The sequence below is a fragment of the Gobio gobio genome (assembly GCF_949357685.1).
Source record: "Gobio gobio genome assembly, chromosome: 2".
Classification (NCBI taxonomy): Eukaryota; Metazoa; Chordata; class Actinopteri; order Cypriniformes; family Gobionidae; genus Gobio; species Gobio gobio.
Window position 1 is genome coordinate 8,844,219 of NC_137098.1, and position 18,033 is coordinate 8,862,251.

Genomic DNA, 18,033 nt, shown 5'->3' on the forward strand with positions numbered 1-18,033 from the left:
CCCTTTCATGTGACTCGTGTCCACTTTCTCCATTGAAGCGAAGCGGTAAGCTGACGTCTTGTTAGCAGGTGAAGAATTGTAATGTGACGCTCAAAGTTCAGATAGGTTCAGCTTTGGCCTTCTTTCACTCACATTTTAAAGTACAGCCATGATTATTGTTGTATGATGTATTATTAATGCTGCAACTCCAAACTTGAAAATACCACTGGATCAACCTTGAATACACTGACAAGTATCATTTTACATCATTTCCAAGATGGCGGTGACTCAAGTGACATTTAATTGGTTATCTACAAATAGAGGTTGGAGATTTCTAAGTTGACTGGAACATTTTGAAGTTGGAAGTGTCAAATGTCAAAAGATGGAGCTGTAGACAAATTAATCAATAGTACAATTGTATAATCACCGTTCTGCCCTTGAAATGCTTCGTTTTTGCGTTTTGGGGGGAGTGGCACTTCTGTTTGCGAAATCTTTTTTCTTCAGTGAATTAAAAACATTCAATGCAACCAGAGTTGTGCAAATGATTCCCCAACAAATTACTAAGCTGGTTCTTTTTAGTGAGTCTGAAATATATAGTGCAACCAGCCTGATTCCCGAACTTATTTTGGTTCTTGATTATTTTGAGTCTATTCCAAATCAAGAACTGGGGCCGGATTCACAAAACATTTTTAAGAATAAAAATCTTCTTAATTGCCAATTTCTTTCTTAATTTAACTTTTAATAAGAATGTTCTTATCTTTTTTTCTTAAGATTGCTCTTAAGATAATATTTAAGAAGAATTCATATGCCCGAAAATAATGTTCTTAAAAATCATCGTAAATAACTTCTTAAAGTTAGGATAACCTCCAACAAGGGATGCACCGATATCACTTTTTTTCAGACCAAGTACAAGTACTTAAATTTGGGTACTTGCTGATACAGAGTACTGATACGAGTACTTAATACCATTACAGCTCGTTTCATCAGATGTTTTTCACTTTCTGACTGTAACAAAGTAAATATACAAATTGATGCTGTTGCTGACATTTTAAAATTCATTTCACATAAATGTTATCTGTAACACATTCAGTGGATTTCAGTACCACACAACATAGTGGCAGAACAACTGAAATTATTTTGTTATCATAGCCATACAGCCCTTTTCTGGAAAAGTGAGAGGCAGGTTCTTTTTGATGAAAAGAAGCTTCTCTGCATTATCAGCTATGAGCCTGTTTCTGTTTTCATCTACAATGTGTGACACAGAGCTAGGGATGTGCGAGATTAGTCGATTAAACGTTAGCGCTGCTGCTAGACGATTTGGAAAAAAACTAGTCGTTTAATTTTTTTTTGGCACATTTAAGGTTTTGCTTTAAATGTATATATTTTTACAAAGGCTATGTTTAAATGACTGGCGTGTTAATGTTATATCTTGAAATTAATATATTATTTTGAAAAGTGTATATCTGCAGCAAAACAAAATCATTTAATTTTACCTCATGCGTTTTGCATGCGTTGGTTTTCTCTGGCCCTCGCGGAGGCTAGATAAAGCTCCATTCGGGTGAATGAGGATTTTGAAAGCATACACAAAACCTTTTGGTTTATTCTCGCCACGTCGGCACTAGCGCTTGGGTGTGCGCGGCAAAAATGAAGCCATCGCAGTCGTGCCCGTTGAGAGCGCGAGACCCCTTTTCACTTGCCGGTGTGCACTCCGAATTATGTAACTCTCCGCGCGGCTCTGCATCCGAAGATGGGGTATCGGGTGCGGTTGTATCGGGGTAGTTTTACGAGTACGAGTACGAGTACTTGACAACGGTATCTAACCGACACCCGAGTACTGGTATCGGTGCATCCCTACCTCCAACCTATCTTAAATACCCAAATGTAAGATGTTTAATGAATTTATTGGGTTGTTTCAAATATTAACCATTATAACATAACAGTAGCTAGCTTAATATAATATATATTACTAATAGTACAATGAATGTGGACGAGTACTATAAAGTGACACTGATTGATCATTTACACGTATATGATGCGTTCACTCAAGCTAGAACTAGCGAGGCAGGACAACACACACACACACACAGATACCGGACGCATTCAATCTACAGAGAGCGCAAGAAAGATGGAGCGCAAATGAATGGGAAAAACCGCTACATCTTGAAGGCTCTTTTGAAATAACGATTTTAATGACACGGCATTAAAAACACAACACTGAGTGATTAACTTTCTTCAAGCCAGTCACGACGAAAATAGACTGCACACTTATTATGGTATCTACTGTAATCTGCAGGCACCGCCAAAAGATGGGCTTTGAGGTGTATTTCATTCGGTGAGTCTTCAGCAATACCCGCCTTTCAATAACACCAAATAACACCTTTAAGTAAAAAAATAAGATGTTCCTATGAACATTTTTGAGAACTTCTTAGGAACATTCTTATGAACTTAGAAGTGAACTTAGAACTTCTTAAGAAGATTTTTGTGAATCCGACCCCTGGAATGACTAATCTGAATCGAAACATGAATTATTAATTGTCCCAATTTTGACCTTGTGTACTTTGCTTCTGTTTGCTCCAAACAGACATTAAGTACAAAGACCTCTTCTCACAGTCATGGTTAAAGAATCAATCCCTTAATACCCTCAATCCCTTGTTTGGACTCCATAGTGTTTCATTTTTGATGTTTGTCATCAGATAACAGAATCCAATAACCGACCATTGTAACACATCGTAGCATGAGTTTTATTTTGTGTGAAACTGTGTGAAACATCTTGTCCTAGAGCTCCATCCACCAATCCTAGCCTTCTTCTTGAACTACTTCAGTGATCGTAAATGTTAAACTTAAGCTAATATTTACAGTAAAAATAAGATCACAGTCCAGTTGACCAGACAGAAACAGTTGTTGTCTGCCTGGAGGTTCTTGTCTTATGAACTAAATCAAGCACGTGCAAAACACTTCAGACTGAGGCTTGGGTTTTGTAGTATTTGAAGCAATGCCAGACTCCTGTCTCTTTAGCTAAGAGCCTCTGGCCACTTGAATAATAACAACCTCAGGAACAAGGGGTATTGATGTAGCTTAAGCGTAATAATACACAACATATTCTCCACAATTATAGTCCTAGTCATATTCAATTTAAGGTGAATAAAAATGAAGCTGTAAGGAATAGACGCACAATACGTTCACTGGGTTGTACTTTGTCATGTGCGTCAAATTCCGGCATCTTTCCTGTCTAGAGTCCATTTTGGGTCTGTGTGGCATTGCTGTCTCACATCTTTAACCCACGTACGCACTTTCATTATTTGTTTATCTGGATTTGGCTGGGAATTTATCGCATACTTTGAATATTTTCATATTTTCCTGTAATTTTCTTGGATCCTTTCCCAATCTGACAAGGGAAAGGAGCATCCCACTCTTCCGTCTTCGCCTGCCAGCGTTCCAGATTTCCTGCCTTCTATTGTGGCTGCAACGGGATGCTAACATCCTGGTTCAAGCCCTGAGGTCAATCCAACACACTATATATCGCTCTGTCTTTCATTTTCGCTGTCCCTCTTGCTCTTGTTCCTCCTCCCATCACTCTTTATCATGTGTCCACCCACTCACCTTATCACTTTTGCCTATCCATGAGTCAAAAGTTGTCTTTGTTCAGTATGCAGTAGTTGGCCAACTCTTTCATCTCTATCCCTGGCTTTCTTTGATTTGTCCTTCTGTTCTTCCTCATCTCTTTCCTGCCAGGCCGCCATTTGTGATCCAGCCTCACTGTGCCTGCCAAGCCACTTTGAACTTGAGCACCAACACAGCAGATTTACTCGCAGTCTGATGTCTCGTTCTCTCCTATCTCTTTACTGCTTGCCAGGAGAGTCTTTCAGAAGCATCTATTCATTGCCTGCACTTTCATTTACATTAAAGCATTTGGCAGAAGTTTTTATCTAAAGTGACTGTCATTGCATTTGATCAGTTCCTGTTTTCCCTGGGAATCGAACCCACAACCTTTGAATTGCCAGTGCCATGCCCTATTGCAGTGGTTTAACAATCCTGGTCCTGGAGAACCTCCCACACTGCACATTCTAAATGTCCCCCTAATCAAACACACTTGATTCAACTAATCAGCTCGTTAGTAAAAACTCTAGGGCTAAATTCGAAATTGCCCCCTATTCCCTCAAATAGGGCATTATTTGAAGGGACAGCCATTTGTAGTGGTGTCCGAAACCATAGTGGAAGTTATTGAGTGCACTCATTCAATCCCACATTGCACTGCAATAACAGTGTACAGCCGAGGTACACACAGCGGCTGTCCGAATTCACTCGTTTTCATTCAATCATTTAAGTGAACTATAGTAGTGGATAACGCAGGGAATAGTGATTGAGGGTTTAGGGGACGATTTCGGATTCAGCCTAGGGCTTCGTTCAAATCCGATTATTTGTGTATCCGATTAGAATCTAATCAAATTATTAATGGTCCTTATTGTGTATTGCAACTGTTCCGATCAGATTTGGGTGTCCTTGCCGATTTTTAGTTTCCCGGAATATCTGCATTGGTTTCTATGGCAATGATATTGCGTTGGTAGGTATACAGCAAAAACAACAACCGCAGCGTGGAGGGGTTTGCAATACAGATGTTGTCTTATTTACAACATGGCAATGTGTAGCTTCCGCGTTGAACTACTGCGTCTTCTGAGGCAGCGGCAGAAATGTAGGAGGCTGGTATGAGCGGATTTATTCCGCCCTGTCATCTCCGCTGGTCTCAAAACATGTCACCGTTGTGTAGTCGTTTTCTGCTTGTTTGGCACTTTGCAACAACACAACCTTGTTTCTACAGTATGTTTCCTATAACAACATCTGACTTTTACGTTTTACGTGGCATGAGAAAGTCACATAAACCCTACCAAATCCGATCAGAACAGTCAGACCTAAACGGATTTCCAGAAATGCAGAAAATGAAGGATTCCAAACCACATGAATGTAGCTCTTGTAAAAATCGCATTTCATTAGATTTTTGGCTTATTTCAATCGAATATGCACAAAAATTGGGTTTGGATTGACAGTTTGAACGTAGCCTAAGACAGGGGTTTCCAAACTCAGTTCTGGAGGGCACCTGTCCTTCAGGGTTTAGCTCTGACTTGCCTCACCCCACCTGTGTGGAAGTTTCTAGTATGCATAGTAAAAGCTTGTTTAGCTGGTTCAAGTGTGTTTAATTGGGGTTGGAGCTAAACTCTGCAGGACAGTGGCCCTCCAGGAGCAGGATTGAACATACCCTGCTCTGAAGAGCTCAAATATGTGTGTTATATAAGAGAGACATCCAAAATGTGCAGTGTTGGAGGTTCTTCAGCACCATGATTGGGAACCACTGCTCTATTGTTTGAGCTATGGGAAAGCCACTGTTCTCTCACTGTGCTTCTTAAATCTTGCATGTGCAGAAATGCATATTTTCAAATTGACTTTATTCAAACACTTGATTTGATTCAATCCAATCCAAAATTTCTGTATGCTGCCTTTCATTCAATACAGACTAAAAACTTACAATTCCTGTAAAATGTTTTATTTTGTTGGGGCACAGCATTTGCGGCAGCATGGATTCAGCAGCAGGATCTGTAAATCTGTATGGGCAATATACAGTTAGTCTGCTAGGATATTATCCAGATTTATTTATTGGGATTTTCTGTGTAACAGAATGGATATGGAGGGGCTTTTGGAAGGGCACTGAGGCACTCTGGCGTTTCCTGCCTTCTGATGAGAGGATGTACTATCTGAAGTGGCACATCCTGCATATGATCACACACTAGACCATTTACACACTGACGTACCTTAACAGACTCATACTGCATTCCATTAAGCCCTGTCAAAACATTGAAAGGTGTATGAAATGAGTTTCAACAACCTGAATTTCAATTCCTGTGAGCTTTTCTGTTCAAATGATGTAATCTCTTATGGTAACTGAAATTTAATGGTTGCTTTTGTGCCGACTGGATGTTCTGGTAATGGCAGACTGTTGTTTAGAGTCAAGTCTAACAGTGTTTGCTTGTTTTTGTGCTTTTACAGTTCTGCCAGCCTGGTGGATGGAGGCTGTCTCGTGAGAGGAAACCCCCAACATTCTTCACAGTGGTGCTGACAGACATAGATTCAGAACGTCACTACTGCTCCTGTCTGACCTTCTTTGAGGCAGAGGTCAATCTACAGGTTAGATTAGCCATATTTTTATTATAAGGGGTCGTGGCATCCATGCTATTAAATTTGTACTGATTATTTTACAAATCCTTATTTTTCTTTTACCTAAAAAAAACCTCAGGTGTCAATAGACCATAAAACAAATATTACAGATACTCTGAGCTTGTATAAAAAAAAAAGCTTTTCTTAACTCTTCCTTTGTCCAAAACACAACAAATGTGGAAAGCATCATCTTTTGGAAGCTTACAGGTCAATAACATTTTAGGTTATTCAACCAACCAACCAACCAATCGTTCAGTTCAGTTAAATTCACATTTGTTTGTATAGCTCTTTTCACAATACATATAGTTTCAAAGCAGCTTTACAGAAAATGCATGTTTATACATTATACTTTAGAGTAATCTGTCGACAGGTGACTGTAAAAAGAATGTCCATATGTCAAAATGTACAGTTTGAAGATAATACGAAACATCATGTATTCATTAAGGCAGAAACAATGAGCTCATTAAAGCAATTACAAGTTCTGATCATAATAATTACAATATAGAAGAATTTGCTCAGTTGTGTATGTTGATTCAGATTTGGAATCATCTGAAGTCCTTGCAGGAGTTGGCATAATCTCTTCACAGATGTTGGGTCGTCTGAAATCTTCGTAAGAGTCAGGATCCAAACTTGAGCTGGCGTTATCTCTAGTTACCTCAGAATGGGCATCCCAAAGTAGAAACATTTCAAGCAATAAAAAGTCATGTGCTTTTGATTTGATATAACTGGAGTGCAAGGTTATGAGATGCATTATGTGAATGCTTGGCTAAAGAGATGTGTTTGTAGTCTAGATGTAAACTGGGAGAGTGAGTCTGAGCCCTGAACATTATCAGGAAGGTTATTCCAGTTTTTAAGAGCGAAATCCGAAAACACTCTCCCTCCTTTAATGGACTTAAGTATCCTAGGTACTACCAAAAGAGTCCGGAATTTTGTGACCTTAAAGAGCATGATGGCGTTAGAAAATTGGTTAAATAGATAGGGCCACTAAACCATTTAGTCAGTAGCAATACTTTGCAATTGATACAGAACTTAACAGGTAGCCATTGTAGAGTTGATCAAATTGGGGTTATATGAGCATATTTTATAGACTCTAGCTGCTGCATTTTGGACCAAAATAAAGAAACTATTTAAATATCTAATGAAAATTCATCTGATATACTCTTTGATCATTGCCAGTAAAAGGCCTAAAGAAAGACGAGAATACTTTCAAAATATTTTAAAGTTGATTGTGGCATTCAGTATTTGTAAGGATAAAGACAACCAGTCTGAGAAACTTTCAATGATCGCAGCTGCGACCAGGATGGACAATACTTTACTGTTGCATCTTAAAGTTCACTGTCCAGAGAGGAGAAGGAAAGACGCAGTGCTGAGAACCTCAAGGGGTTGGGGTTGGAGGACAGTTATGTAAAGAATGCAGCTGTAATTCCTGACTTTTGCCCAGTGCCCATCAGGGTTCCAACCTCAGCCCCTTCCAGTGATCATGAAACTAGACTAAACTAGCTCCTGTAGAATATTTTCAGTTGTCCCACAGTGTGAGAGGAAAAACATTGAGCATTCATGTTTTGTTTTCCTGTGCTGAGAAGTTTTAGCCTAAAGTGGAAGTCCTGGAGTGCAAGGCACAGCGCATCCCCCATAAGTTTCTATACTTGACTGAGGTAGTCTACTGTACTGGGGCAGGATTGGTAACCAGGTTCAAGCATTGGCCAAGAAGGTACTAGCACAACTTTAGGCTGGAATACACTACATGACTTTTCAAATCTGAACAGATTTTAAAACACTAGGCAAACACTTGAGAAACATGGAAAATGCAAACAATATAAGTTCTAAAATCGCCCGAAAATATCAAAAGATGAAGTCTTTGCCCATTATAAGGCCAATTACTGCACCGACATATGCCGACCAAAGGCAATGAACACTTTGTCGGGTTTTGTCGGATCAGTGTTTCACCCCTGTCGGCGTTTGGTGTTGGACGGCGCTTGTTCTCACCATTTGAACATGTTCGGTCAGCATTTGTCACGTCCTGGAATATCTGAGAAGTGACGTACTGTAATCTGGTGATTGTCTGCATTGGTCAGGATCTGTCAGTGCAATGTGAATTGGCCTATACGCTATGTGATTTTCTATTAAATTTCTCAACACAAATCTGCAGACTAGCTCCGACTTTTGACAAGTAACGTTGACTTGTCCAGACTGTAAATCAGGGCAAAAATCTGGGCAGAGGTTGTGTAGTGTATTCCAGCATTTAATCACCAGGGCTTTCCTCTCTAATGTGGCAAACTAACGCAGTGTGGATGTGGGCTTCAGGCAATTGAAGATTAGGTGCTCTTGGAAAGAAGAGTGCTGAAGCCCATCTCTGATGTTTCCATCTCTGGGATAAATAACAAAATAACAGAGTGTAGTCTCAAACATGCTGCTTTCTGTAAATTAGGTTATCCAAGTTCATCATTTGTTTATCAGAAACAAGCTAATGAATTTTTGCTGGTGGTCCCATGTTGAGTAATGGACCTACTTTTTCTGAATGTCCAAATAAATTACACATGGACACCAGGTTGCTTGAAGGACAGATGCCAAGTTTCACCCCTAGAGGGAGGCTGTAAAAATGTTCGAGTAAGGAATTAAAATTTGACATGCTTTTTCTTTTTTACAAGAGCTAACATAATACATTATCAGTTAGACAGATGAACGCAAATGATTGCAGACAGCCAATGAAATAGACATATTATCAGATATATGTACGCATTTCATACAGGCCTCACTTTAGATCTATCTAACATGCTTCAACACATCGCAGCATGTTTTGTGGTAAACTGTTGGTTAACAATCCACGGCATCTGCCAAATTTGCCATTTGGGGTCATTTTCCACCTGCTTGGACCCTTTTGATTGTCACGTTTGGCTGTATTAGAAGTGTTTCACTTCAGGAATCACAGAGCATGAAGGATAACCTTCATTGGTTACACTGCATCCTGCTTACCAAGTAATATCATCTTTCTGGTAGCACGCCTAGATTTCAATGAGGACAGCTGTTCAACCCTACTGATAGCCAAAAGGGCTTTTGGGTTTATTAGAAGCCAGATGCTGAAGGTGCGTATTGTTTACCTTGGCATTCTTCTTATTTTTCTACTTCCTCTGGCTAGGAGTCTATGGCAGCAGCTAGATCCATTTAGAGGAAAATTGTAAATTATGCATATACACTCACCTAAAGGATTATTAGGAACACCGGTTCAATTTCTCATTAATGCAATTATCTAATCAACCAATCACATGGCAGTTGCTTCAATGCATTTAGGGGCTACAACAGCAGAAGACCCCACTGGGTATCACTCATCTCCACTACAAATAGGAAAAAGAGGCTACAATTTGCACGAGCTCACCAAAATTGGACAGTTGAAGACTGGAAAAATGTTGCCTGGTCTGATGAGTCTCGATTTCTGTTGAGACATTCAGATGGTAGAGTCAGAATTTGGCGTAAACGGAATGAGAACATGGATCAATCATGCCTTGTTACCACTGTGCAGGCTGCTGGTGGTGGTGTAATGGTGTGGGGGATGTTTTCTTGGCACACTTTAGGCCCCTTAGTGCCAATTGGGCATCGTTTAAATGCCACGGCCTACCTGAGCATTGTTTCTGACCATGTCCATCCCTTGAATGACCACCAAGTTCCCATCCTCTCATGGCTACTTCCACCATGCACCATGTCACAAAGCTCGAATCATTTCAAATTAATTTCTTGAACATGAAAATGAGTTCACTGGACTAAAATGGCCCCCACAGTCACCAGATCTCAACCCAATAGAGCATCTTTGGGAAGTGGTGGAACGGGAGCTTCGTGCCCTGGATGTGCATCCCACAAATCTCCATCAACTGCAAGATGCTATCCTATCAATATGGGCCAACATTTCTAAAGAATGCTTTCAGCACCTTGTTGAATCAATGCCACGTAGAATTAAGGCAGTTCTGAAGGCGAAAGGGGGTCAAACACAGTATTAGTATGGTGTTCCTAATAATCCTTTAGGTGAGTGTAGATTGGGCATAGTGTGAATTGTCCCCTGATCCATTTTTGTTGCCTCATTGTTTTTCCAATTTTTGATTGGTCAAGATTTTTGATGTTTGGGCTATTCTTGACAAAAAGGTTATCAAAAGGATCTTTGGGCTTCTCAACATGTTTCCAACAGGTAGAAGGAGGTGATAGAGGAAAAGGTTTATTCTAATATCCCAAAGGTTGTTGGTTCAAATCCCAAATAAGGTTATTCCAAATGTGTACCTCTGTTGTCCTTTAAGTCTTTGCATCATACTTGGTACCGTAATTGCTTCCCTCCAGCCATATTTCTGCCTAATGCTTTGCAGTTTTTTGTGTGCCATGTCAGTAAACTTTACCACATTCGTGATTACTGTGCCTAAGGTTTTCAAAAGATGGTGAGATTCCGAGCGAAGTAATGATGTGCATTAGTCAAGCCTGTAGGCAAACGCAACACTGCTGTTGTTTTCTAGGAGAAAAATCCAGTGATGTCTTCAAAAGAGCAGTGGATGCTCAAGGTAATAGTCTCAACAGCTTTAAATAATTTAGAATGTCGCAACAGGCTCTTGCTAATCAGAAAGCAGGTCAGATAACCATCACCCTTATAGACATTTGTAGACATACACCACTGAACGACATTTGCGTTTTTTGAGAGTTTAATTATCTGGCACTTCAAAGTGTCACCAAATAATTCTAGGGAATGTATTCATTTATTTTACCTGTGCAATGAGGGCGTAATTGTTAGGAAAACTGGTTGATCACATTCCGACATTCCAATTGGTAAACATCTATTGTGATCAGCATCCTAGTACCGGCAATGTGGAATTTTGTGTAATTAACCTAATTCAGGACTCAGGATGTGGTGGCCATCATGACCAAAACTTAGCATTTCAATGCTGTGAATCACATTAATTTGTTAAGCAGACTGCGCACTGTTTAAATGCTTAGAAGTTTAATTAGTTTTCCTTTGCATTTTCACTATGAATCAGCCCGTTTACCACAAGCATCTACACGGATGCCAACATGCTGACTTACTGTCAACTTCCTGTTGCTTTACTTGAGTGCAAAGAAACAAAGTCATGACAGGATAAAGCATGTGTAATTAAATGGTCAATAAAAGCAGGAATTCTTTGCATTTGGAGGCTTGTGGTTCCAGAAGGTTACAAAACTGTTTGGCAGGAACTTCAGCATGTCATGTCTTTGAGCTTTGATGACCCCCAGCTGTCGGCTGGGGCTGTCCTCCTCTCTGTCCCCTGTCTCTCTATCGCGTTCTGTCTTTCTCTTTCACAGTGAGACTGTAAATCTTCTTTATTTATATTACGTCTTTTACTACTGAGATTAAGAGAGAAGACCACCCATGAAGAGTACTTCACAGTGTCATCAGGCACATTAAGATTGAAGCATCATTCTTAATCGCAACCTCGCTGCCTTAATGTCTTCGGAAAGGTCTTTTCAATCTGTCTGCTTTTGTCTCATTCTCACTGTTTTTCTTTGATACACTTATCCAGAAGTGCGTAATGCAGGGTGGCTTCTTTCACGTAGTCACCATTATAGCCCATTATCTAATTTTGCTGTACTGTTGGTCTCCTGGGACTGTTTTCCTTACTTCGAGTGAATAGATGCTAGATGGCCTCTTAACCCATGGAGTGTATATCTGCGTTCCAATTCACATACTATCCACCCACTCTAAAGGCAAACAAATCAGCTTTCTGTTGGTCAACGCAGTGGATTTGCATGAAAAACTTGAACCTGATGTGAAATGTGTGTGGATTCCTATTAAAATGACTGGATTTTGCCAAATAATAATACGTGTCTGCACCAGTCAACTGCGAGAGGCCTTTTGCTTTATTCTGATTTGCAGTCTCAGCATTTTTATCACATTTAGTAACTACTTTTAATGAAGATGGTTGTATGTTGAGCGTCTGAAATGTACTTTCAGTTTTATTTGCGGCAGTTTGCACATCAGATTACTGAAGAGATACTCCGCTACTCATCTGCAGCGTGAGTTGTAGTAGTGCCGACATATCTTGCTATAACGTCATATAGCCTAAAACAGGGGTTTTCAAACTGGGTTCCGGGGACCCCTCCAGAAGGTTCTAAGGGGTCCCCAGAAAATTTTGAGAATAAAAAGACCAACCAAAAATGGACAGTCTATGGAACATTCTAACTGTTTCATTTCTAAATGTTTCTCTCCTTTTTTTCCGTTTATATACTTTCCAGAATTGTATATGTTTGCTTTGTATCTTTCTAGTGAGTATTTCTCACTATAGTCCCCTTTTATCTTGCTCATCTTTATCTTGGGGTTGTAAGGCAGTATTCTTAACGCAGTACGTAATACATTTATTGTGAAAGTTGCTTTATACAAATAATTTTTAATTGGAAATGTTCTTCTTCAGGTTTATACATGCAACATTAAGTATAGCCAATTTAAGTTTGGATTTTGGAAACAATATTTTGTATTTATAATGTCACACTTACTATCTATCTAAGTTTAAATGTTTTTTCATACATAAAATTATATAAATGGATTTTAGGAAGGGGGTCCCTCATAAAAGGTTCATCATATTTGGGGGTCCTTGGCATCATAAAGTTTGAAAAACCCCGGCCTAAAACACGCTTTCGCATGCTTTTTTAACATTTTGGGAGGAGTAAAATTTGCATATGTTGAGATGCATTTACACGTGTTCAATTTAATTTGGAATGTGTCTCAAACCACCTCCTGAAGTGGTTTGAATGATTGGATTGAAATATAAATCTCGGAAGTGTTTCGGCCTGGTCTTTTCAGGACTGGATAGCTATCCGATCAGAGAAAACACTTGAAGTGACCAGGTGTAAACAGTCACATCCAGCCAACACAAGAGTAACATTCAATTAATTTTTACCATTTATGAGCCGGTTTACTGAATTTGTTCCTATGGGATGCTTGTCAAGTCAAATTTTATTTATTTATCACATTTAAAGGTGCACTATGTAACTTTTCCGTCCACTAGAGGTCGCCTGCTCAAAACAAAGGTGTAGTTTGATGACGCCAAGTTTGAGTGCAGAATCTTGGGACATGTGGTCTTCACCTCACAGCCGGTGGAAAAGAATCGGGATAGGAATCATGTATGGATGTGATTATTAACGTTACTGTAGTATGAAGCAGAGCAGGACCGAGTTTTGTGGAGCTGAGCAAGGCCGCCGGAGCGATTGTTAATAAGATGAACACAACACACGCCTCGTAAGCAGCAGGACTTTTATTATGCCACAGTTGCCGGCGCCACTTCCGCTTTTCCAGTCATGAGTATGAGATAATGCTGCTCTGTTTATCATATTAGATACATTTGAGTGTGTTGAAAAGGATGTTATGATGTTACTCGCTCAGTGACCGAGGGTAACGCGATATGACGCAATTGACAGTACTCAACTGAACAAAATGTATAACACTGGCCTAGTGGTTTTTGGATATTTTACTGAAAATGTTTTACATAATGCACCTTTAAAAGCAACAGAGTTACGCTAAAGTGGTTGCCTAGGAATCTAGATGCACCTTAGCGGCAGCAAATCTAATTTGCAGCCAGGGTAGTCTAGCAACTCTCCGTTGGCTTGCGAGCTGGAAAAAACAAACTCTAAAACCAAACTCTGGTCGGGCCAATCACATCGTGTATAGAGTCGGTGGGCGGGCTTAACATAATGACAGCAGAGTTGCGGCTGTTCCGCGTGCTACTTGTTAACAAAGAAGCTGACGAACAGCGGTCTTTCGAATCGGCTTAAGCCGCGACTCTGGAAGATTTGGAGTTAAGTTTTCTTTGAGAAAAGAACAAAGAACGGCCCTGAAGTCATTCTTAAGAAAGGAAGATGTGTTTGGAGTTTTGCCGACCAGATACGGCGAAAGTTTAATCTATCAACTAGCTCCACTTCACCTTCTTCGTTGTAGTGCTTTTCTATTGCGTAAACAGATGGAATTTGAAAGACAACCGTTTATCCCGCCCCTCGGATTGAGCCCTGCCAATGGTGTGTTCCCAGACCCAACATCTTGATGTGGGTCTGGCTTGTCAGGCTACCAAAGTGCTGTACAATAAGACAAAGTGCCAATATAAACACATTTGACCCGATACAATCTAAAATAAGAAATAATCTAAAATCTACCAATATCGATCTAATCAAAAGCTTGCAAAGCTTGTTGAGTTAGTAACGTAGAGGAGTGTAGCTTAGCAAAGGATCAATTACTCTCCATGTTGAAGGCACTTATATGCTACAGTTTATGCCATGTCGGGACTACACAAGAACAAGTATTTATGAAAATTATTTCTGTGATTTCAGATTTCAGATTTCAACCACACCATCCAAGCATATTTGATGCATCCTTCAATTATAATCACCCTGAACTGTATGTGGTAGTCTTGGAGTAAAGTCATTGAAAATACCAAATTCTCTCCTTTCCATTTCTCACTATTTATAGGCTTTTTAAAATGCGTTCATTGTTTTTAACACATCTGCGGGACCAAGCGTTTCAGGCGTTGTGTACTTTCCTAAAGCTACACCATTAAGCCCACTTAATGTAAAAATCATGACACTGAAAGATATTTTTCTTTTATCAGATTGGAAGAGGCAGCACTGGAATGTATTTTTCTTCATAATTGAACCAAATCCTCCCAATAAGCTTGAAATGTGTTTCCCATCTGTGAGGGTATTTTAATCCTGTGCTCCCACTGATAAGATGTGGTGGATCTGTGGCATGTTTTCACTGTCTGAGCAAATCAAATGGACTCCAGCGCGGGGGGTTAGACAGCAGGGTTTGAGAGGTAGGCACCGTTATGAGCTCGCAGGCCTGACGCTGACTCAAACCGGACAATTAGAAGCAGATTGTGAGCAGTGGGGAGTGAGCATCCGTGCTTATCGTTCAACTGAAACCAAAGTCTGCTTTTTGTCATTATTAAAGCTATAATATATAAGCTATATATACTGAAGATTCTATGTTTGCGATCAGATCATTTTAAGCCGCTAAACTCCGGGAAAGTTTTCAGTCCAATGATCCAGTAAGCAAATTCATTCAAACAATAAGTCCAAAACAGCGCTAATGTCAAGAAAACCAGGGTTGCGTTTCCCGACAACCTCATGAGCCCAAGTAGATTGTGGAGACCATTGCCACCAGAGTTCTCTACGATCAACTTAGCTCAAGATGCTTTTTTGAAACAAATCCCAGGCTGATTATATCATATAATGACAGAGAGAACACAGGTGAAAAAAAACAGCATGTGCTGGTTAGGTATGTTTTGAAGCATGGTAGCTGGTTTGAGCTGGTTTATGCTAGTCCTTAGTTGGTCATGAGCTGGTTTAAGCTGGTCCTGAGTTGGAGCTAGTTTCTTAGGACCAGCACTTGACCAGCTTAAACCAGCTCATGACCAACTAAGTACCAGCTCAAACCAGCTGCCATGCTTTAAAACATAGCTGTTCTTTCAACAGGGAATACAGGATCAGATTTTTCAGATAATCATTCATTCCAGTGTGTGTTTCGCTTTAAAATGCGAGCTCTGTCATATTCTGTGATTGTTTCTGAATTACATGAGCCTCCACACATCGCACTGTAAAATACAGACCGAACAGAACACCGCGGGATGGCCAGATGATGTGCAAACTACGTTTCTCGGCTGGATAAAGCAAACTGGCATCTTGCAAGTAAAGTTTTGATGGATGAGGATTGCAGTGACGTACATGAGTCGTACAATAAGCACACGTGAGTCCGTTATATTGATGAACAAACAAACCGTGTATGTGTGCTCTCGATGCCTTGACCGCACATTATATTTATGCACTGACACATTTCAGTACATTCACGTTGTTTCAGGATGTTTTAAATGTTGTCTTGTGTATTTTGCTGTGTTTAGTAATTCTGAAGATCAGTGTACTGTAATTGGTATATTTATCATTTGGTTATTTGGTGTCCTTTTGGGGTCTCTGAGGGCGTTTTCACACCTGAAAGTCCGCACCAAGGTCCGAACCGAAGTTCATGTTTTGATACATTTTATACATTCGGTTAGTTTTGGTTTGGTTTCACATTGCAATTATGCGAGCGCACTAAAGAACTTTACATGACACACTTGCATCCACTCGTCATCATCTATGTGGGCGGCATCTGGACATTGATTGGTTTGTAAACGGACGTGCGTCTGACGTCAGCGTCTTTGACAAGAATGAATGAACGGATGCATATCGTTGCCACTATTGAACAGTGCGCATTGCTTGACTATTTTCTTTTCGTTACGTTTAAAAGTGGACATTTCTCATTTTTGTGAGACAAGTAGCCTGCTGAGTTTCGGTTTATTTGAGACGCGCTCCAGCTTCATGTGCAAAGCATGTGATCGCTCCTGTGATTATTGTCTGCTATAGACTATTTGCTTCTTATTTATTAAATCCAGGCAATTATCTGATTAAACGTTGATTAAAATTAAGATACAATTTATACGAAATGAAATTCACATTAAAGAAAGGCTTTCTAAGCAAAATCATACAACATTTCTTTCAAAATCATTTCTGACCTTCTGTCTTGACATATTGCGCATCTTTACACTTTTCATAATCAATCTAGCCTAGATTGAATTTAAAAATAACATTATAATATTTAAACATAAACAGGAACTTCCTGCAAATGGTCTGAAAGTCCGAACCATACAGAAAATGCTTTCACACTAGAAACTAACCGAACCTTTGTTCAGTTTGACCAAGACTACATTTTGTCGTCGGACCAAATTTCGTCTGTTTGGTCCGGACCGTGTACGGGGGAGGTTTCACACCTGTCATTTTGATTCGGACCAAACTGAAAAGTCCAAAAATCCGGACCAAACAAGGTAGGTGTGAAAACGTGTCCCTTTTTGGAAAGACACCTACATTTACCTTAAAGAGCTGGCACGAATGCAGTTTTGTGAGAATCACCTTTACTTTGCTGGATATATAGCAAATGATGTATGCTTAAAGAAAAATGGTGTATGCTTAATTTCACGATAACAGTGCAATTTAATTGCTACTAAGCTCACAGAAAGGGTGTGGTTTAATCGGGATTTAAAAATGTAATCTATTGATAGTCCTAATATATACACTATATTGCCAAAAGTTTTGGGACGCCTTTACATGCACATGAATGTTTAATCCAATTCTTAATCCAGGGTTTAATATGGAGTTGGCCCACCCTTTACAGCTATAACAGCTTCAACTCTTCTGGGAAGGCTTTCCACAAGGTTTAGGAGTGTGTTTATGGGGATTTTTGACCATTCTTCTAGGAGCGCATTTGTGAGGTCAGGCACTGATGTTGGACGAGAAGGCCTGTTCCTTTCACTGAAACTAAGGGGCCAAGCCCAACCCCTGAAAAACAACCCCACAACATACCCCCCCCCTCAACCAAACTTTACACTTGGCACAGTGCAGTCAGGTAAGTACTGTTCTCCTGGCAACCGCCAAACCCAGACTCGTCCATCGGATTGCCAGAGAGAGAAGTGTGATTGGTCACTCCAGAGAACACGTCTCCACTGCTCTAGAGTCCAGTGGTGGCGTGCTTTACACCACTGCATCCGACACTTTGCATTGCACTTGGTGATGTAAGACATAAGTGAACCTACTCGGCCATGGAAACCCAGTCCATGAAGCTCTCTACGCACTGTTCTTCAGCTAATCTGAAGGCCACACAAAGTTTGGAGGTCTGTAGCTGTTGACTCTGCTGAAAGTTGGCGACTTCTGCGCACTGTGCGCCTCAGCATGCGCTGACCCCACTCTGTGATTTTATGTCTCCACTTTGTGGTTGAGTTGCTGTTGTTCCCAATTGCTTTCACTTTGTTATAACACCACTAACAGTTGACTGTG

General features: G+C 40.1%; 1 protein-coding gene across 3 annotated transcripts in view; it reads left to right on the forward strand.

Annotated features, from left to right (window-relative positions):
- Positions 1-18,033, forward strand: part of sbf2 (SET binding factor 2) — a 220,477-nt gene that overhangs the window by 58,034 nt on the left and 144,410 nt on the right. For all 3 annotated transcript variants that reach the window (XM_079802012.1, XM_079802011.1, XM_079802013.1), the window contains exon 3: positions 6,016-6,153. In XM_079802012.1, coding sequence (XP_079658138.1) covers positions 6,016-6,153 — 138 coding nt within the window. The remainder of the gene's footprint in view (positions 1-6,015; positions 6,154-18,033) is intronic.